Here is a 23,042-nt window from a genome sequence, read left to right on the forward strand (position 1 = left end):
GTTTGCAAATCCAGACTGTTTTTAGAAGTTTGGGCCTCTGTTCTCCTTTGCCTGGCCACCTTCTCATTAATTTAAACAAGCCTGGTGATTGTAAATGGGCTCTGGAACACTGGAGATTAAAGTTTGTACTCACTGCCATGAAAATTCACACTATAATGACTTTATTTTTCTTTTCTGATAGTCCCTCTCCAATTCAAAGCTGACAGCTTCAGAAAACTCAAAAACTTTGTCCTCCTTAGGACACTTCATGACTCAAGGAACTTCCTCAACAGATTTTGTGTTCCCACCTTACACTTTGGTTTGGTTTTTTTAGCAGCACTGATAATTATTCCTTCAGTTGTTCATGGAGTAGTGGGAAAATTATTTTAAATCAAATTTTAAATCAAGTTCTTCTTTCTGAGAGTCTAGTTTTAATGTCTTTATCAAGCTTAGAAATTTCATTTTCAGCATCATCCCAATCCTATTCAACTAAGATTTCAAAAGAGTTAATTCTGAGGATTTATCAAGCTTCCTTTTTAACAATGGTGGCTGCCAACCTTCATGATCTTACTGAACCTTAGGTTCCTCTGAACCTAAATTCTACAGTCAGCTAAAAAGACTGCTGGTTTTCATTTCCAGCCAAAGATTTGTGAATTAGAAGGCAGCTAAGACAAGTAATATATATATTATTCCCTGAAATTCCGTTTTTTTTTAAGGTCATGTCATTGTGAGTTCTGAATATTTTTACTGACAGAAAATTTAACATTTTTTCTTGTCACCTTAATTTTAGTATCACATCCTGCTGCTTTCTACCTCTACCTTGAAACATTCATATCAAACTTTTTGCAACATTTTAACTCAGCTTCTTATTCAACCTTCTGAATTCCTTGTCTTTTCACAAAGAAAAATTAAGAAAATTAATTTTACCAAGAGAATTAGAAGGGGTAAAGAAGGAAAGCAATGCCTTGGGGCTCACAGACACTCCACTTAATGCTGACCTTTCTCAAGCAACCTTGAGCACCTTTAATTCATCCTCTCCAGGGTCATAAAAGCCTTCAAGCCCCATAAATTGCAATATTTGGAGGGACAAATTCTACGAATATATAAACAGAAATTCATTTTATTAACTTCTGGTTATATAATCACAATTTTGTGATGCAAAATTTGAATATCTTCAATTTAAAAAAAAAAATAAAAATAACTGAAGCTTTTGGCAGTTACTACACAGCAAATACATTTCCCCAAGAGGTTGAACTGCCAGCTTTGTTTCTTGACACCTTCAGGAATAAGATTTAACCTGATGACAAGAAAACTTCTGAGCCCCAGCTTATAAACCAGAAACAAGACCAGGAAGTTTTGGATCAGGTCTTGGGAAAAAAAAAAAAAAAAAGTACTTAAACCCAATGTGTTTTGGGTCTGCATCTTGGCTTGTAAGGTAAAATTTTTAGAACTTTTGTTAGTGAACATTGAAGATTTCAAATGTTCACTTAATTCAAGAAACTGACCCTTAGTTGCTAAATGTCACAAGATTCCAAATAAAAATGGAGAGAGCTGGTGAGAAATGCATCCTCCAAGAAGCAGATGAGAGACAGAGGCCAAATAAAAATTCTACAAAAGAGGAAAACAGTTTTATGATGACCCAAGTACAGGAGAGAAACATATTTGAAACAGAATTTGGTCTGGTCTGGGTCCTAAAAGGTTTCATTAAGGGTGTGATGAAGGTGTGGAGAAAAAGAAGTAAATTTGAAGACAGAAAATAAGGGAGACCTCATTGCTCTGCACAAGTCCCTGGCAGGAGGGGACAGCCGGGGGGGTCGGGCTCTGCTGCCAGGGAACAGGGACAGGAGGAGAGCTCAGGCCTCAGGCTGGGCCAGGGGAGGCTCAGGGTGGACAGCAGCAGGAATTTGCCCATGGAAAGGGAGCTCAGGCCTTGGCAGGGGCTGCCCAGGGAGCTTTGCAGTGCCCATCCCTGGAGGTGTCACCTGGACGTGGCACTCAGGGCTCTGCCCTGGGGACAAGGTGGGCATCGGGCACAGCTGGGACTTTGTTTTGGACGTCCTGTCCAACCTGAATGATTCTGTGATTCTGTAAGATTTCACATTCATGGTGACTGAAAAGGATCTGGGCTCCGTGGCAGAGACAAAATTCACAAAGTCAGTAACTTACATGTACATTTCACAGACTGTGCTTTAGCTCAAGATATTCCCAACATCTATTTAAATTACTTTTTGATTCTTTTTTTTTTAAAGATGTTGCAGTTGTCAAATCTGCAACCCACTTGCCCAACAAACAGCTTTGGAATTCGTAGTTCATTTTGAATGCTTCCCATTCTAAGTGAAAAAACCAAACCATCACAGAATCATGGAATGGTTTGGGCTGGAAGGACCTTAAAACCCATCCAGTGGCACCCCTGCCATGGCAGGGACACCTCCCACTGTCCCAGGAGCTCCCAATGTCCAGCCTGGCCTTGGGCACTGCCAGGGATCCAGGGGCAGCCCCAGCTGCTCTGGGCACCTGTGCCAGGGCCTCATGTCCCTCACATTAATTATTCCATTATTTTGCTAAACAAAGACCTTTCCTTGGGAAAAAAGAAAAAAAAGGTCTGACCACTTTCAATTTCCTTTTTCTAGAAAGGTGTTATTGACAAGGAGGGCTTCTCTCACATCAGGTAAGTGGCATAACAACAATTCCTAATTGCCTGTAAGCTTCCCTCTTCAAAACCATCTGAATTCTCACTGAGCACAGACAGCAGGAACTCTCGTCTCCATCAGCATCTTGAAAAACAAGATCCTTATTCAAGGCTTTAAGCAGAGATTTAACAACCTCTTAGGGACTCTCCTCTTTTAAAAATAATTCAACCTGGCCCATTTTAAAAGTTTCTGCTAAACTTGCCCCCTTTGGCATAAAGCACCGGTGATTTAGTTGGCATTGTAAAGATTTACTATGCACTTTTCCTATCTTATTAGAACCAGTAATGGAATTCACTCTCTTGAATTGCTTTGGCTCTGAATGCACACTGCTGAAGAGGATGACATCCAGAGGTTACATTCCTGTCTACCTTTCATTTCAGCTTTATAACTGGAGCAAGTAAATTTCCTTAAACCTGGTGGATTCTAAATCAAAGGAAAATGCATTTTTAATCTCGCTAGTATGAGAAACCCTAAGAATTCAGCAGTAAGGTTATTAAACTATTTTATGATTAAAAGAAAATTTAAAAAAGAAAATCAAGAGATTGTCAGAAACTTGTAGATAGATTTTTCTTAAACAAAACTTGTTTTTTATAAAACTTAACAGTTTTGTTGCGTGTTTATAAAACAAATTAAAAATAAATCATCTGGTGAATGCTGTGCAGCCCACGACCCTCCACAGAGCTGGATTTCTTGGCTGGGACAATGCAGCCTGACTCAAAGTTCACTCAGAAGTCAATGAAGAGACCCAGCACCATCGACAGGATGGAGCTGATCCCAAGCCAGGACAGGAAACTCGAAGGAAACATCGGAGCTACCCTGTTTGTTGCCTTGAATACTTGTTTAGTGTTTTGGAATTTACTGACTAAAGCTGCGTGGCAGAAACCTGGCAGCCAGAGTTTTCTGCCAAGTTTTGTTATTTTGGTTGTATCAGAACTCCTGAAATAAACCCAAAAACTCCTGCGAGACTTTTGCGTTCGTGCCGCAGCCTCCTTGAACTCAGTCCATCCAAACGCTCAGGATGAGCCTGGACTGGCAGAGTTGCTGCAGCCTTGGCTAGAAAGGCAATGTTGTGCTAAGAACACGATGTGCCTGCTTCTCCTCACACTCTACATCCATCTCATACCTCTGTAGCCCAGTGGATCCATCTGCGAATGACTCCAGCTTGGAAAAAAAGAGGAAAATTCAAGAGGTTTGCTTAGAGCCCAAGACAGAACTCCCAAAGTTTGAATTTCTTTGAGTGGACACCATGATTTATTGTCTCTCATTTAAGCATAAACTGAAGGCCTCGTCCATCAGTCCACTGGACAGAAGCATCTTGGGTTCCACATCTCACCAGGGGTGCTTTGTTGGCTAAAATTTTCCCCAAAAATACACCTTTGGACCTAAAAAACCAGGTCCACAAGAGATGAGGAGGGGCACAATAAAGGAGCCTACGAGTTTGTATCCACGAGGAGGGTTAACACAACCACTCCTGATTGTTTCTGTTGTTTATGAATCTCGACCTTCAGAAGAGCTCCGAAATGTGCTGTCTCCTAAAGATGTTCCCCGCCGATATGACACACACTCTGCATTGTTTCGCTGCTCACAGGCATTAATATCCCAGAGGTAACCCACCCTTCTCTTAACGGCTGCTGACAGGTCCAATGGCTGAGCAAAAATCAGTTGGAGGAAAGGGAAGTCTTGTCGGAAACGAGATTAATCTTGTAACGAGTGTTCAGCCCTGATAACCCATCTGTGCAGAGAACTGCTTTAACTGGAGAGCAATTAACCTTCACCTGACAAGCTCTGTCCAACCGTTATAAACAACATTAAAGGCACAGGACCCCCCTCGTTTTCCCCCCTTTACGTAGACTAAACAATCGGATTCTGAATTCCATGAAAACAGCAGAGGTAACGATGCCTCGATGACAAATCACGGGGAAGTTTTTAAAAAGGTAATGCCTGCATGGAAATAATGTGAAAAATGTCTCTGGCCACCACTTTAGTGAGTTGATCTGATTAGCAAAAAGCAACAGTTTTGAGCTCTTCCAAGGGAATACCTGACGCATGAGGAAAGCTGCTGTGAGTACGCCAGAGATTAACAATAATAAAAATTTATGTGAGCAGATAAGAGCTGACTAAACCACATCTGAGGAACATTGCTTTCAGGACAAAGTGTGCATTTCCCCAGCAGCCCTGTGAGCCCAAAGCCAAGGGGAAACTTCCTAAAGCTTCTTCACCCATGGCCTTGGGAAAGCCACTTGTCATGATCAACCTCCAGCTTGCAGAAACCTCTGTAAAATCTGGGGGTTTGGGTCAGGTGCTCACAGGAGCAGCCCTCCTGTCCCACAGCCAAGAAATCTCCAAGGGATGTGATCACCAGGGTCTCTGGAAGGGCCTGAGAATCCAGCCTCAGATTCCCAGCCTGTGAATCCAGCCTCAGATTCCCAGCCTGTGAATCCAGCCTCAGATTCCCAGCCTCGGATTCTCAGATCCCAGACACAGAGCACAACACAAATTTAGCAATCTGAGGAGATAACTGAATGTGGGACTACTCATCCCAGATGAAAAGGTGGGATATAAATGAAGCCACAACAGCAAAGGACTTCTCAATTCTGCAGGGAAAGGCCAAAATACCCATCTCAGTCACAGTGGCAGAAACCTGGAATGACTCCAGCAGAATCACTGGCAAAACAACACAGAAATTTTGGGCTGAACTCCTGAATAACTTGGGTGAAAGCCTGGTCCCAGTCAAGCCACACTGTTGACTTCATTTTGGCCAGTTTCACTCCAGGTTTCATAAATCCTCATTCATCCTGTTCATGCGCCTGAAACAAATTCCCCTGAAGTCACGATTAGCAATGGAGGTTTTCTGTCTTTATTTCCTTTCCCTTTGCTCTGAGTTTCTCTTTTCCTTAGCAGAGGTTCAAACACACAGGTTAGTCATGGTTTTATTTCCCAGCACACTGAAGCAAAATTTCTGTTTCAGTCATTTTGTTTGAGTATGTAGAGCACTGTGGATTGCAAAAAATGGCCATGAATCTCCAAGGTGTCCAGAACATGCTCTGAACTATTTGTTGGAGAAGTCCACCTCAATTTCACCTAATGAAATGTGTATTTTACTTGGAGATGTACAGAAATGAGGAAAGGATTCAGGCAACAAGGAGTTTGAGGGGGGATGTTTTTCATCTGACAGAATGAGAGTGGGTTTTGAAGCATCCTAATTCCCAGTTTTATAAAATGCAGGGGCACTTTTCCTACCACTGCAGAGAAAAATGCCTGTATTTCATAGTCCAGGATAACAGCATTTGAATAATTTGAAATTTATTACAGCACCAGATGCATTGTACTGGGGCTTGAGTGTTTAAATAGCATCAGGTAGAGCACTACCTTTATATGAAACAAGAAGGGCTTAGATCTTTTCAGTGAATTAGATATTAACAGATAGGAAGTTCCTATTGAAAGCATTTCCTGTATTGGTAGTCCCTGATTTTGGCAGCTTATCTGGGTAGGAAATGAAGGCAGGAAGTATCTGTCTACAGACCCTTTATCATCAAGGTAATTGCTGTGGCAGCATTTTGCTGTTTATCAAGGTAATAAACAGAGAGTCTAAAAAAAGATGTTTTTCAGCTCTGAAGAACTGAGTTTTAAAAAAACCTCCTGCAGTTATGCAAAACCTTCCACGTAGAATTAATGTGCTGCTCCTTGCTGTAATGAGGGATTTGTCAAACAAAGCATTTCCAGACTCCTGGGGTTTTTCTTCTCCACTTGTGGTACCGTGTCTTCGTCTGCCACTCTCTCATCCCTGTTAAATCAGGCAGGTAGCTTTAAAGAGTCCTGCCACTTCCCGAAAATTGGGATCCACCCCTTCCTGCAGGTATTTGCATAAAGCCAGTCCCTGTCATCTGTTGGCAGCACACACCTTTGACTAAGCAAGTCAGCTCCTCTCCCAGGGTGACAAGGTCACGCCAGCCTGGTGACACCGCTTCCCACCCACGGCTGGAGATACACACCGCAAATAAACAGCATTGCAAGGGGAACACATCACATCCTAGGCATTCCTTCCACTCAGAATCCCCAAAAGATCATTTCCCTTGGCCACTCTGAGTCCCTTGGTCTAGCCCTTGCAAAGAAATTCACTGTTACTCATCATTCTTCTTTAACTTTTTATGTTCAATGACAAATTCTTACGACAACAAAATTGTCACTTCATTCATTTTACTTTGTAACCAATTTGATAATGGTAATTACCAGAAGAGGCAATTGCTGGTTCATGCACCACAGTTATTAAAAACCATCATTAATTTTATTTATTAGCCACTAATATCTCTTTCCTGAAAGAAATGCCCAATCTTCCTCTGTGCATAATAAAAAGTGGTAACCGAGTGCCTACATTTCAAGGAGAGAGGTAACATTTGCAAGCCAAACCTCACCAGATTTCTTAAAACTTCTCCTTCTGTTCATTGTTATATTTACAGGATCATACAGTCCCTCTAAGGGAGAAGAAATAAACTGAGGGACACAGCATTCTCCAGCCTCAGGCAGGTTTGGCTACAACATTTAAAACAACCCCTCCAACCACAAAGACACATCCATTCTTTAAGGAAAGGACTGATACCTTTTTCACATCAGTTTTCCTGTCTTTATTGATATTTTCAGTGCAAAAACTTCTTCTGTAATACACAAATATATATAAAATATATGTGTGTACATATCTATATATATCTATATATATATATGTATATCAAGGACAGGAGGGTGTCTGTGTAATTATCTATCCAAAGAAATTAATTTTTCAAAGATGGATCTGATAAAAATCACATTACAGTCAATGAATGAGTTACCCTGACAAGATTTGGCACTGTCATGTTTTCTAATGTATCACCCTTATTTTGCTAAAATTCATCATACAAAATCAAATTTTCTTTTTTTTCTTTTTACCTGATTTTCTCAGTAATTCTCTTGGCTTGATTTAGAAACTTGTATTATAAAAGCTACTTCTTCCTGAGTAAACAGCATTATATATATTTTATTGAATTATAAAGCATCGCTTGGTAAATAAGTATCATTTTTGGCACTCAGATTTTTCAAAACTGCTTCTGTGTTTATCTTTCATTCTCCAAGAGCACTTGTTTCTTTGAACATTATTTCTGAAAGGCCTTTTGTAACACGGGGAACTTGCTGAAAAACATTTTGTTAAGGGATAATGTAGTTCTTGTTCAGGAAAAACAAACAAACCAACAAACTCAGACAGTCAAACATATGCATTTTCCAGCTGTTGTTCCTTGCCTGGGGACTTAATTCTAGAAAGCAAAATCCTTATATTTCACTTCATTTTGGCATATGAAGACACAAACCAAATCGAGTTAAATGACTGCTGATTAAAAACAGAAGAAAACAGCACAAAATAACTTCTGCTCATTTCTGCCTTGAAATCACACATTTGTGTTTGAGTCAGAAATACTGCTTTACCTGGAAATAATTCTACTCTGATTCTACTGCCTTTATTGGGACAAAACCTTCATGAAATGGGTGTGAAGTTTGGATTAGGTGGATCAAGTGAGTGCTTTAGGGCTCTGCTGCTGCCTCTGGCTCACCAGAGCACTCAGGTGTGTGCTCAGCTTTAAAGGTGAAAAATCACCAAAGCCAAGGGAAGCATTCACAGGCTGAAAGTTAAATATGTCATTGGATCAGCTGCTAACTGAGATGAGGGGGGGGAAAAAAAAGAAAAAAAATAAAAGATAATAATCTTTATAATTGTTTAAATGCAAGGAACGAAAGTACAAATTACTGTGTCAGCTCTGCTGGACTCAGTGCAGATGCAATCCTCTAAACAAAGCCTTAAACATTTCCATATGCCAAGAACAGATTTATTTCTTAACTGTCTCCAGCTTTCAGAAACATTTGAGTGACTACTTGGAGCTTCTAAAATAAAGTGAGAGAAAAGTAATTCTACAGAGACAAACCCAGAACAAGATTCAGCCAAAAAAAATTAATCTTGCCCCCTATATTCTGCTTTAATCAGTGCATCCACACCCTCAAGCCTCAGAAACCACAAAGATTCTCCTGTCCTTTATCAAATACACAGACTTCTTCTCCCTGAAATCATAGATTCCATGTGAACATCACTTGAAAAAATAATAATGAAGAGAGGATGTGAGCATATTTAGGTGTAAGTTAAAATAAAAGAAATATCCACAAGTATAACCAAGAAATAATTATAAAGTCAATTTAGTGAAGAGTTTTTCTAAGAATAAGCATAATGGCACTGGCAGGCAAAGAGAGAAACAGAGCAAGGCTTGAACATGGCAAGGAGTTAGAATTCAAGCTGTACTTTTCTATTTAATATTCTTTTGTCCACTATGGGATGGATAATGAGAAAAAACACCAAAATGACCTCCAGGATAATTATTTTTACTTCAACCCAAGGTAACACTTAAATAGTTTTTGTTGATTCTTTAAAAAAAAAAGCCAAAACACAAACAGAAGAGTGATGCCTAAGTCAGATATGTTCTAAAATTGTATTTACAGTAGTGTAACTGATAAATATAAATAATTGCATTTATTTGATAATGTTCAGATTCAATGCTCTGCACTGCTGTGCCATGGCAGAGCTGTCAGACACCGCCTGAGCCAGAGGGAAACCTCTTAGCGCTGAAACCTTCACTCTAAGGAGAATTTTCCCGCTTGAAAAACCACATTTTATCCTTCAAAATGCCAAAAAACGTAAGAGAGAGCTCAGCTGAGTGTGCACCAGCTATTGGGATATGAAATATCAACCCAAAATCCTGGCTGGGGAGGCACCTTCTTGCACCACCTTCCTCTCCACAGCTTCTTACGCTGACCTCTCCCCATCCAAGGGAGAAATCCCTGGCCAGTGGGGAAGTCAGGATTAATATTATTGTATTAATTATTAATATTTATTATGAAATATTATTATTTATCCATGTCAGCGCCTGGGAAAAAGGTGCTGCTGTCTCATCCTCATCCTCCTCCTCCTCTTCAGGAGAAACCTGAAGCTTTCCCCCTCCAAGGGAAAAAGGAATGGCAGGGGGTGAGGAGAGAGTGATGCCCTGGGAAAAAACACACTCAGGACATCAAACCCAGCACCCAAAACCTGCCAGCAGGGTTTGCTTCCCCAAATTTCCCAGATTCCTGCCCAATTCCTGCCGAGCCCGGTGTCCCAGGGGTCTGTCTGAGAGGGAAAGGATAAATCAGACACCCTGACTGGAATAGGGTCACCTTTGCACGGGTGTAGGTTCTGAGAAGTCTTTGCCCAGTTAGGAATAAATACAGAGCCATGCTCATCCCAATTCTGAAATTTAATGATTCCACAGCTTCCCTAAAGAACACACTGAATTCCCAGAGATCCCAGATAAGGCTCTCCACCTTCCTCAAGCAAACTGGGAGAGCTGGGCTACCCATTGCCAGCAGACAACACAAACCATTATATTAAATATATATATATATATAAATATAACTGTTTAGCAAAAGCTAAACAAACACCTGCCTGGCCTTCAAATGTAATTTCTTTATTTCCAAAACCCTTCAGTTAAAAGGGTTCTTTATAAAAGAAAGGTATTTCTTTATAAAGAAACACTTCTTTATCCAGTCCCTATAGAAGAGGAATTGAAAATCTTTGGATTGTCTCAGCCCCGTGTCAGAGCACATTTCCTGCACCTCGAGTACAAAGCACCTGTCATTTCTTCCCAGTCATTTCACATTTTGCACTTGCACAAATAAAATTCTTGCTAAAGCATGTAGGGCCTTCCCAGCACCCTGGGCAGCAAAATCCTCAATATTTTACATTGCCTGAGACCTCTTGCAAGATTCACATTCCAGATGAGGAGAGAGAATTGGACACTTTTCCATTTTGGTGAGTACATTGCATTACCAGGCTATATAAAACAGTTCTCTTAAGTGTAAGGTGGAAGTCAAATAATAAAAATTAGGTATCATTTAACAATCTTCTATCCTATTAAAATTCAGTCAATATGAAACATAAAGGAAATAAATAATTGGAATTATCTAAAATGGAAACAGCATCCGATCTCATGGGTGCCATTATTTTTGAAAAATAAAATTAGTATCAATATTCTGATGAATAGAAGCAAACCCACCATTAAAACCTCAGCACACAGCCCTCCTTTTAGCCAAAACTTGAATCCCTGAAACTCGAAATTTTCATTAAGTGCCTGTCATGTCCTGTGTGCTCTGAAATGCACGGCAAAACCAAAGGGAATTCAGTTTCAGGAGCTACTTAGCATTTAACAGCTGCTGGCCAGCAATGCAGAGGAGAGTCAGATCTATGTCTCTATTGATAGCCCCATGAAAACATCAGTGATCACAAAAACAAAAGCTTCATTAAACTTTTTATTCACACTGCCCTTGGGCAAGACTGTCAGATTCCCAAAACCCCTAACAAAAAGCACCAAGTGATCTCTAAAATGGAAACACTGGAGCAGAATTTACCGAAAAATCCAACTGCAGCCCTACTTAGCCAACGGCCAGGCTATTCCATATCCCTCATTAAATCTCTGACATAATTACAAAAGTACAGAAACAGACAATGCCACGAAGAAAACAAACACCTCAGTCCTGAATCCAACAATACCTTCATTCCAAACCTGATAGAACAACACCACAGAGACCTCCCTGCCCGTGCTCTTCATGTAAAATTAGCTTCACCCTCACAAAACGCTTAATTACCGTCACATTCTGCAATTAATCACAGCTATTGCTCTATTGGTAACTGCTGTCCCAAGAAACAAAATCTAGACAGACAGATTTATTCAACTAAGTGACACAGCCCAAAAAAACCCAGCAATGCCATCCTTTAAAAAAAAAAAAAAACCAAACCAAAACCAACAAACCATGCACCGAGATCGAGTTATGCAGCAAGAAAAGACTTTTATTGTCCAAAAAAATTAAAACAGAAAAAAGAACACGCCCGTGAGATCTTCCCACCACCGTTAAAATAACATCCAGAAAAGTCCCGAGTTTAAAATTCAGAGTTTCTAGAAAAGCACATAATTAACACCTGCATGAGAAACAAGAGCTGGTGCCTCTCCTTCCCACTCGCTAAAATTTATGTCCCCATCCGCGAGAGAAACATTTCAAAGTATCCAAAAGTTTAGCGCCCTTAGGAACCCGTTTTTTCCTTCCAGTGCACACCCTCTCCCCTCATGGCAGTCCACAAACACATCCAAGTTGTCCGAGGGATACCTACAAGAAATTTCAGAAGCTCTCACAAAAGGGCTTCGCCTATGCAATCCACACCACTGAACAGTGAATTTAAAAAACCCAATTTTTTTTCCGAGTTTGAAGTTTTTAAGCCTTGCGGATGGTTGGAGTAGGAAAAAGGAAATTTACTAGGCAGTACAAAGGAAATCTTGTTGTCCTCTATTGTGGCAGTGGGGGTGTTGCCCAATTCTAACTTATCTAGGTTGATAAAGGAAACCAAAGAACACGCCAGTGAGGAAAAAATTCCAACCAAAAAAGGTACCCCCTCCTTACCTTAATAGTGCTTGCCATAATGTGATCAAGATTATTGATAGCTAATAATTGCTAATAATAATTATTGCTTCGCTCTGACCAGAAAGAAGTTTTGATGAGGTTGTTTAGAGCGGATGAGATTGTGCTAACTCTGGGAAATGAAGTCAGCCAATGGCAGGAAGAGGTTTCTATTGGTCCTGGCCACCGCAGCTCGAAGAAACAGGATATTTGGGAGTGAAGAGATAAGAGTCCTAAAACAATGTTGTTTTTCTTGATGATATGTGACTGAATTTTTAAAAATTTTTTGTTGTTGTTGTTTTTTTGGTTTTTTTTTTTTTTTTTTTTGGTTGGTTTGTTGGGTTTGTTTTTTTTCAAACAAAAAAGTCAATTGCCCGTGGCCGCCTGGGCAGGTGTGATCTGATGTGCAATAAGTGTGACAGGCCACTTCGAGGCAGGATGCAGATGTCAGATGAAATGGGCCAAATTCAGCTGTGGTTTGATGCAGGCTGTTCACTGGGGAATTGCTGATCCAGGGCCAAAACCAGGCTGGGTATAAATGGGTGTAACTCCAAATATGTTAATGAGGTCTGGCCCTGCTTACACCATGTCTATATTTGTCCATTAACCTCATTCCTGCATTCCTGAGCTATTGACACTTTCCAGCCTATCTGATTTAGCACTTTTTTTTTTCCCTTAGAGAAGAAGCAAATAGGTTGGACACAATCATTTCTTTTTGATGTCTCTTTCTAACTGAGGAGAGGAAGTCACAAAAAGACATAAAACTTCAAAAGCAGATGCCTGAACACCAAGAACAGTCTTAAATCTTCCATTTTTTTCACTTAATTCACAGCTCTATCCATGAATGGAAATGAGATGGTTTCACTGGCACTTCCCTTCCTGGTTAGAGCGTGATGGCCATTTTTTTATTCAGTGTTATATTTTTATTTATTTTTTATTTATTTATATTTTTTTATTTTTGCTTTCAGAGCACTTGGCAGTCATGGGGCACCCCAGAATTCCCAGCTGTGCAAACAGAACACTGTCCCTGTCCCAGGCCTTTGTATAAGAGACCTGAACTTTCAAAAAACAAAATTGTAAAGAAATTTTAAGAAAGGCAAAGTGCTTCCACAGCCAGGTTATTCCACTCAGGTTCCAGCGCTGGCACAACCCTTTCACACTTAGGAGCCTCACAGTTTTCTATGTTTTCATAAAAGATACAATTCCTGGTTTCAAGAGATTATGAGCTTTCAGCCTGAAGAGGAAAGCTTGAAAATACAACCCATAAAAATGGAGGGAAAAATTATAACAAGTCAGAATTTATTATTATAAAAAAAAAAATAAAAGAAATTAAATTCTGGTCCTACTTTAACAGGTTTATAATTTCTCATTGCTCCCTATGACAACACCCAACCATGGACAGGTTGCCTGGAAGATAATCCCAGCTGTAGTAAGGTCCTGCCCTCTGCCCTGGGACTCTGGTACGATAAAAAGAACAAGAAGTAGTAACTGGGTGGTTGCAGCATTATTTAGTGGAAGCAGATGACCTCACCCTCTCCCTTCTCTTGCTCCTTAGGAAAAAAAAATAAAGAAGGAAATGGGAGTATGGTTCTGTAGCTGGTGGTGACTGCTGGCATTCAACACACAGCAGAAAGTTCCAGTCCTCTTTTCCCCTCCTATCCCAACCCAAGAAAGGTGAAATTTTTCCAGAGGTGCACAGAGAATCCCTCACTCATTGGTCCTGCAGGTGCTGCTCCCCCAAAGCAGGGCAGAGCAAAGGCTCATCTCATCCAGCCTCCCCTGCTCATGGGAATGGCCCTGCCAGACCCAGGAAATTCTCATTTCCAGGTGTCCAATGGGGACCACAGAGCTGGGAATCCCTGGATGCAACAGTGACAAACAGAATCACTAAGGTGAGAAAAAGCTCCAAGATCCTCAAATCCAATCTTTGGGACACAGGAACAACTCCCTGCATAAGATCAGTTGGGTTTTAGAGTTCACTTTAAGAAGCTCAATTTTTTTTCCACTGTGAAGATGATTTTTCATGGCTTCAGAGCAATCTGGAGCCAGCACTGCTATAGAATATTTTATATTCTCCACGATCTGGTTCATATAGAAATGCAGTGTTGCACTGCTGAATGTGCTCTTGCAGTCTACATCCACCAAATTACAGCACTCCTGCAGAGTAGGTAACTTTCCTATTTTCATTATGAACACTATGAAAAGAAAGCAATTTATAGTAATTGTATTTCATGGGGATGTTGATTTCCTCCCTTTTCATCTCCAAACAATGAGCAAGACAGCCAAAAGATTAGAACCTTTCTCTTGAAATTTCAAAGCATTGTATAATGTTTCAGTTGGGTGACTTCCATTCCAGTTAAGCCCCTGAAATTTTGGTTTTTCCTCCAATATATCAAGAGGTTGCAAGTATCAGTTCCAGCCCCCCAGTGGAGAGGATCTAACAAATTCATTCACAAGCAGTTTTTAGTAATGATTCCTCTCCATCCCACCTCCATATACACAAACCTCTTGGTTTACACAGGGATTTTGGAAGCATAAGGAGCACTGCTGAGCTCTATTATTATTATATAAGTTTTACAGAGCCCACAGCCCAGTAAGGATTTTGCCATTTTAAACTGGCACACATTCTGTGCCAAAGAATCCAGTGAAGTTTATTTGACTTTCAAACTAATACCCACAGGCAGATTTCTGAGTGCTTATGCTGAGGCAAATCCAATTGCAAGCAGAGCCTTGGTATTGTGAGGCAAGGAAAATATTGGGTTATCAAATCACCATCATCCAGTTGCAAAAGAAAAAAAAAAAAAAAAGAGTACAAACACTTCTACTATTTTTCTCTTTTCTGATTTTTTTTTTTTTTTTTTTTTTTTTAAAGTTAAGTAGAAAGAAAAAATGCTTTTGTTATGTTAGGGAACTCTGTGTCATTGTCTGAAACAACGCTCTGTGAGCTTGAAAAACTTGGTCAACAAACAGAATGAAAACATGGCAAAAAATCCACACAAGTCACCTAATGCTCCCCTCTAATTTCTCTCTGAAGCTCATCACCCTGGCTCCTTTCAGCTGGAATATTCTCCTGCCTCCAGCCTGCATCTGGAAACTACGGAGCAGCAAAATTCCCCAGCATGTGTTAACACTGAACATGTGCTTAAGTGTCCTGATCAAAGCAGGGAGTTGCACATGCTTTAAAGTCACAGCTGTGATTAAACTCTTTCCTGAACACCCTTAAACTCTGCTTGAAGTGTTTTCTATCTTCAGGACTCAAGAGTTCCCTCCTTAGGGAGGATCTTTCCAAACTGGAGATGAAGGATGTGATCTAGGCTGATCTAAGCCTGCTCAAACCAGCAGGGCCCTGGACAGACCTGAAGATTTGGTTTTAGCATGCAAAAAAAAGTGATCAGACTGAGTCCTAAACGAGGGAGGTGAAATTCCAAATAAAAAAGTTGTTTTGCTTGTTGCATCCTTTCTAGGATGTACTAGAAATATGCTCAGTGTGTGTGTACTTGATGCCTAAAATGTGTTTTACACAGGTTTGGGTGTGGGGGACTTGTCACAAAGGCATGGAGTGACAGGACAAGGGGGGATGGCTTCAAACTGAGAGTAGGTTTAGATGGGATCTTGGGTAGGAATTGTTCCCTGGCAGGGTGGGCAGGGGCTGGGATGGAATTGCCAGAGCAGCTGGGGCTGCCCCTGGATCCCTGGCAGTGCCCAAGGCCAGGCTGGACATTGGGAGCTCCTGGGACAGTGGGAGGTGTCCCTGCCATGGCAGGGGGTGGGAATTTGAAGATCTTTAAGATCCCTTCCAATTTAAACCATCCCATGACTGTATGAAATCTGAAGGAAATACATTGCAATATTCCCTGTGTAAATAGATCTGTAATCCTTCTTGCTGTCTGGGAGGTAAAGCAAGAACGCTGTCTGGGCTGACCAGGAGATTACAGACACATTCTGCTGTGGTTATAATGGGACCTTCATCCCTTGAACAAAAATATTTGTTTTTGTACAAAAATCTTTGGGTGAATAGCTGGAAAACTGGAGACACATTCACCTTTATGTTGTGCTTGGTATGGGTACTACAGTGTCTGCAGCTGTGGGTGTTAAAAGCAAAGACAGCAGAGAAAAGAAGTGAGTTTTGCTCCTCTTGCCAACCTTCCAGGTAAAAAGGAGGTTCTCCTCTAGGCAGAACCAGGCTACTAATAAAAAAACCCAAAAACTGGAGCACAGTAACAGAATTTGCACTGCAGTTTTTGGAAGCAGATTTTAGAAGTTCAAGCAAATTACTGCTACTTCATGATACATGAAGAGACATTTGCAAAGGCCTTAACCCTCTCAAAAAATTCAGCATTGTGTTTAAATGCAGGTCCCAACATCAGTTTGGTGTGTGAGGGAGGGTCAAGTACACTCTTACCAAGCCCTTCAGCTGGACTGTCTCCCTTTAATTCCCAGTTTTCCATGAGCTCTGATGAAAATAGCAGTGAATCTGCTGACAGGGGGGTAAAATCTCCCCTCACCACAAAGGAAGGTCTCACAATCAGGGTTTTGATGGTGAAACAGAGAACTCAGGCACTCAGAACAGTGCTGAGGAGAGAACAGAATTGCAGCAGGTGCCTGAGGGACTGCAGGATCAGCAGCTCAGGGATGATGGGCTCTGCTCCCCTGACCCCAGGAATGTTGTGCCTTTGGGGCTGCTGCAGGGACCTCTTCCTTCCATGCCTGAGCGGCTTTGATGCAGCACCAGGTCTGAGGGCACAGGACAAACTCCATCCTGGGAAAAATGGAGTTTTCCCAGCTCTGGGATGGGCTCACACCCCCAAACCCACGGCTGGAATTGTGGAGGTCAGCTCCAGGAGGAAGGCACTGAGAGTGGAGTCAGTGCATTCCCCAAAACCCAGCAACCCATAAAGCCACGTCATTAAAATAATTATCACTACCTGATCACACAGGGACGGCACAATTTGCATCCCACAAAAAGCATCCTCTCCTCCAGCACCGCTTCCAAGCTTTTGTGCCTCCCAATTCCCTCCCTGCCAGGCCTTGCAGCACAGAGCAGGAGCAGGGAAGTGTCCCCATGCCTTTCCCTGTTCCCTGCCCTGTGGGCAGCCCTGTGGTCACTAGATGGTGCTCCCTGCCCCTGGAAAGGAGCATCCTCCACACCAGGCAAGGAACAGCTCTTTCCCAAGTCAGCACTGACACCTTTCAGTAAAGAGAATACTTTAAAAATGGATTTTTTATTTTTTTTTTCCTGCTGCCCTGGCACCCCCCATCACTCTGCACCCTGCATTCCCACTTTTGCTTCCCTTCAGCTGCTCCAAACCACCTGGACCATCAATCCCTTCATGACTTTTCCCCCATCCCCACCTTCCTTCCTCTCACAATGAATTCACTCCCGGGCAGAAAACATGAGAGAGAACCTGGTTTGGGGACACCTTTTTTTATTGAACATTACTTCATGAAGTAATAGCAGCCAAGAATGGGTTGTTTTCCCACGGAAAAAGCTTTACAGAAAAGAAACACCAGAAGTTTTCAAAGTGAAAATCAAAATACTTCATTTACCAACTCTTATCTGTGATCCAAGATATTTAAAATTTTACCAGCCAAAATATTTTTTGTGGGTACACGCCTGTTTGCCCACCTTTTCTGGAGAGCAGCTAGAGTGACTACATAAAACAAGCACCACAGAGCTGGGAAATTAAACAGAAGCTCTGTTTAGATGACACTGGAATTATTTTCAACAATCAATGCAAGTCCTTCATAACAGGGAAGTGCTGGCACTCATTTGCAAACAGGGAATTGAATTCCTTTCTGCTGAAGTGGGATTAATTTCATCAGACTTCAAGGATTTTAAATGTATGGGTCAGAACTACCCTAGTTCTCCAAAATTTCTGCAATTCCCAACACAACTACCTTCATAATTTTGTTCAATCTCATCTACAACTGCTACTTGAAAAAGATGAGATGAATTGCACCTTTAAAATATTTCTTTTCTCTTCCCTACAAAGGGAACTTCTGCTCATCCCAACTTTTGGATAACTCTTTTGTGAGATCAATCTCTCCTAAACTTTCCTTCCTTAATTTTCCACCTCTGAAATATCAAGTTGTACCAGCAAATACCAAAGGGGCACTGTGAGGATTGATTAATTAATTGATGAATTAAAGTGCACTGAAATTTTCAGCTCAAAGTTGCCACTGATATGAAAACCTATTTGATCTATGTTTGATTCTAATTTTAAGTTGGTTAAGTGACAATGATACACACACAAAAAAAAAAAAAAAAAAAAAAAAAACAAAACACCAAATCAAAATACTTCCAAAAAAAAGCAACTTCTTTGCAAGGAAAAAAGAAGCAACCTTGAGGGCAAAGGCCAACATTTTCCCTCACTTTCTTCCAAATGTTTTTAGGTAATTTTAACTGAACTATACAATGGTTTGAAGTGGTTATTGGGCAGTGTCCTTCAAAGTCCTCTCATCCCTGGATTGATGGCCACTGCACACAGCAAATATGTCTGGAATATTGGATTTCTACCCCGTATTAGTGAGGCTGCTCCAAGATTTTCATCAAGAATGGAACCTATTAAAGTGTCTCTCACACTCTGCTGTTTGGGACTCTCTCGATATTGTACTTCTTTGTTAGTGGCTGTGAACAAGAAACAGATGTGGAATATCTGTGTTTGAAACTCAGTGACCCTGAAAGACCAGGGCTAATCCAGATCATTCTTAAAAACTGAGATCTGCCACTCTTTGGGCACCTTGAGGGCCATGTCCTTACTGAGGGATAACCCCATCCCCACTCCAGCAGAATCAAACAGAAACCCTCAGGACTGTGAAACATCTTCAGCCTAATTATGAACTCAGGTGTAGTTTAATATTTGAAATATGGCAAAAAATGGATTCCCCATCAATCCTTCTCCTCAGTGTCAATCACTTTTGCCACTCAGCTGCCCTCCACCAAAGGGAAATTCTCTATTTTGCCATAAGATTCAAAAAACTCATTAGAAATTAGACATTTGGGAAGTGGGATGTTACATCTTCTAGGAATATTCCCAAGACCAGGTTGTGTGACCCAAAATAGGGTAAAATTCACACATTTCTGTAATTGTCTGATATGTCTGTCTCTTGCTAAGACCCACTAATTCCATATGCCTTGTGAAGTAAAAAAAAAAGGAAAAAAAATCACTGTTAACTAACACTGCTTAGCTACATGGTTTTATAACAGTTACAAAATTAAATTAAAAATAATGATCACATTGGACCTGTAAGGCCTGGTGTCAAATACCAACTATTCCAAACACACAAGAAACTCCACTTTAAGTCCTACCTGATCTGATTTCTGTATTTTCAAACCTCAGAATGTCTGGAGAAAGATTATTTCCAACAGCATATAGGAAAATGAGATTATTATCTTTAAAGTACTACAGTGAAATCAAAGGACTTGGCAACGATAAACCTAAATATTTTCTCCTGGGGACGACTCATTTACTTTAATGGATAAAAACTGTGGGCATTTAGAAAAATAATACTGAATATAGTTAATTTCCAAGTTAAATCTAACTCAGACTTGTCATGATCATCACAACCTTTTTACTCATATCTCAAACACTTTGTAGGTCACATAGTGTTTTAAGAAAAATGTACAGAATAAGAATATAGTATTAAGAAATAAATATATATAAATGAAAATAAAGACAATGTTCTGCTTCCACCGACACGAATGGCAAAACTGCTTTTGCTCTGATGAGAGTAAAGTTTCAGCCCACTGGGAATTCATGAAAATGACACAATATCACCGTTTTCTGCAAACTGGAAATTCTGAGTTTCAGAGGGCTCTAAGTTAATCATGTTACAAGGCACAAAAAGCACTGCCCAATAACAAAAAATGAGCAGAAGTGGAAACAGGGAGGGAACCAATAATTGATAGGATTTAATGCACGATTTAAGGCTGGGGAAAGAATCCCTAAAGCCTTCTCCTACTGTGAGAGGCTTGCCAGACATGTGTGAAAAGCTTGCTACAACATGTGTGTTGAATTACCCTGGTGGCCCGTGACTTTCCCAACAACCACTCACAATTAGCAGGGATCCAGTAGAAGAGGAATTAAATTCTGTACGCAGCATTATTCCATGGAATGGGGCACTTACTCTGACAGGACCTGTCTTTGTGGCCTGGCCCTAGAAAATGCCAGAATTTTCATGGCAGTGACCTGCAAGGTGTGTCTGCATCTCTATTTTCAGCTGAAAGGTGGATTTTTAAATGATCCTGTCTGGATCTGACTTTGAATCACTTGATTTTACTCACTTCAGAATTAGCCCAGAATTTCTCACACTGCAGGATGGTGACTGGTCTACAGAAGAGACTGCTGGTTAAAACAGCTGGATCTAAATTCCTACTGCATTTCCCCAAAAGGAATAATGGAAATCTGGACAGGATGTCCTTGAGGAAAGCCTGTCCCTAACTGTCCCTCCAGTCAGATTTGAGGCTCTTCATGGAGGAGTGATCCTCTTTTCCCCCATGAAGTTGCAACCAGCATCCTACACAATTCTATTTTAACAACCAAGACATGAGGAAAATATGGGAGAATTTGGATTGTTCAGCCTGGCCAGGAGAAGCTTTGGGCTGAGCTCAGGGTGGCCTTGCAGGGCCTGAAGGAGCCCCAGGAAAGCTGGAGAGAGACAATTGCCAAGGGCTGCAGGAATTGCCAGGAGCCAGGGAATGGCTGCCAGTGGCAGAGGGCAGGGCTGGATCTTGGGATCTTGGGCAGGAATTGTTCCCTGGCAGGGTGGGCAGGGGCTGGGATGGAATTGCCAGAGCAGCTGGGGCTGCCCCTGGATCCCTGGCAGTGCCCAAGGCCAGGCTGGACATTGGGAGCTCCTGGGACAGTGGGAGGTGTCCCTGCCATGGCAGCGCTGGGATGGGATGGGATTTAAGATCTCTCTCAACCCCAACTATTTTGTTTTTTAAGTGGAAAACAGGTTATGATGGGAGGGCCGAAAAAATGTTATTAATGCCACTGTCATTTCATTTTTATGATCTGGCCTTTAAAAAAAAAGGGAAAAAGAAAAAGAGTTCAGGAAAACAAAAGTAGAAAATTTTCCTTAGACTTTAAAGTAACCAAGATTTATGTTTTAGTTAAGTGATAATTTTTCATAGCCTTTCAGTTCTTAGGTTCAACAAAGGACACTGCTGGTACCTGTGATGTGTCACTTGGTGACTGTAACTGTTGGATTTCTTTTTAATGATCTCATTTTGGGTTTGAAAATAACACCACAGACGTGAACTCCAGTCCTGCAAATACTCACAGCTGGCTTATCTTTACACAACACTATGTTCTCACCGAGTTCAGTGAAGGCTACATAAAATATAAGGAACACATTTATGGATGTGGTTTCACAGGTTTGGGGTGCTATTTTTTTAAATTTTCACTTTTTATGAGATGTTTCATTGTAGCTGTTACTAAGGCTGGTTATGTTCCTTCACACCCCACAGGCACAGGTTTGTATGTCCAGTGTCACCTGGTGAGATTTGTCAGTGTCATCAGAGCTTCAGGTGATTTAAACAGCAGGTGAAAAAAATGCAGAAAAATTTCACAAAACCTGGACTTTCCTGCCTGATGTGGAATATCAACCTTCCACCCTGAGCTGCTGCCAGTACTGATAGGGAGCCAGGACTGCCTCAGGAGTTTCCCAGCACATCAGCCTATTTTGGCAACTAACCACAGGTATTTAGGGTGGCCAGGTGGTTTAACACCTGAGCACTCAAACACAGAGCTCCTTCCCCTCCAAGGTTCCAGACTTTCCAGAAGCCCTCTCCATTCTGCATCTCTTCCATCACAGCTCAGTATTTATTTATGGGCAATGCAGTTATTTCCCAAAGAATGTGGTGTTGGGGACAGCTGAAGACATTTGTTAGCTCAGGACAAACTTGCTGGGTCATGAATAAAAACAACAGCAGGATTTGGAAACACCAGCCATTCCCCTGAGCAGGTATTTTGAAGTGGTTTCCACACTTGGTTTTCAGGGCACTTGTGAAAGCAAAGGAAGGAGAGGATGATTCTCAAACTTTTCAAGGAGGGAACCCCCAGTCCTTTGCCCACAGTAGCCCAGGACATGCCCAGGCTCAGCACTGGGATCATCTGCATCCCTGAACTTCCACCACAGCAGTGCCAGGAGAAGGTTCACCACTCAGTACCTCCCTCCAGAGCTCAGCATCCCATTTGCTCCTCAGTTCTCCTGTGAGAAGTGGGACAGAAGGAATTGCAAACACCAGAACTACAACAGGACACTTTCTCAGACACTCCTGAACCAGAACCTTCAATCCCAAACTTACCCCGGGTCCTGCACACCGGCAGCCCCAGGTCTGGGGGTCAGGGAACCTTTGCCATTGGAATATCAACAGCACAAAGGAATAAAGTTATAAAGTTATAAAGTTATAAAGCATTTCTCTCCAAGCTGAGCTTGTGCAGGCTTTGTTCAAGCCAAGCATGTGCAGAACCAAAGCATCTGCCAACATCACAAGCAGGATCCAAGCAAGTCCATGGAGACACTGCCAGCCACACAGCTCTCTCCACGAGGAAAGAATTTGGAATGCCTCATTTGACACAGAACCATGTAACTGCAGAGTCAAAAATCAGAGTCGGTGGTTCTCATCAACTGCCAAGAATTGGGGTATTTTTCTGGCTTGAGCTTCTAACAGGAATATAAAAAAATGCAAAAAAAGCAAGCTGATGTTACTCAGCTGTCATTCCAGAAATTGTGCTTTAAAAAAAAAATAAAATTGCAGGGGATAACAAATAAAATGATAGGAGTAAGTTCAAGTGAGGTTGGAAAACATTGAATTTTCAAGCTTCCTATACCAAACCACAGAACTTTGTGCACCATGAATATCCAAAATCATAT

At 41.3% G+C, this 23,042-nt stretch overlaps 1 protein-coding gene across 6 annotated transcripts in view; it reads right to left on the bottom strand.

Moving 5' to 3' along the window:
- ERG (ETS transcription factor ERG) overlaps window positions 1-23,042 on the bottom strand; it is a 100,737-nt gene that overhangs the window by 48,090 nt on the left and 29,605 nt on the right. For 2 of the 6 annotated variants that reach the window (XM_058834162.1, XM_058834144.1), the window contains exon 1: window positions 12,165-12,323. The exons of 3 other annotated variants lie outside the window; for them this stretch is intronic. In XM_058834162.1, coding sequence (XP_058690145.1) covers window positions 12,165-12,182 — 18 coding nt within the window. In that variant the 5' untranslated portion in view covers window positions 12,183-12,323. Of the gene's footprint in view, window positions 1-11,877; window positions 11,954-12,164; window positions 12,324-23,042 lie in introns of those variants that run through there. One more of the 6 variants, XM_058834181.1, reaches the window with a different exon arrangement.

The sequence above is a fragment of the Poecile atricapillus genome, chromosome 1 (genome assembly GCF_030490865.1).
Source record: "Poecile atricapillus isolate bPoeAtr1 chromosome 1, bPoeAtr1.hap1, whole genome shotgun sequence".
NCBI classification, from domain to species: domain Eukaryota; kingdom Metazoa; phylum Chordata; class Aves; order Passeriformes; family Paridae; genus Poecile; species Poecile atricapillus.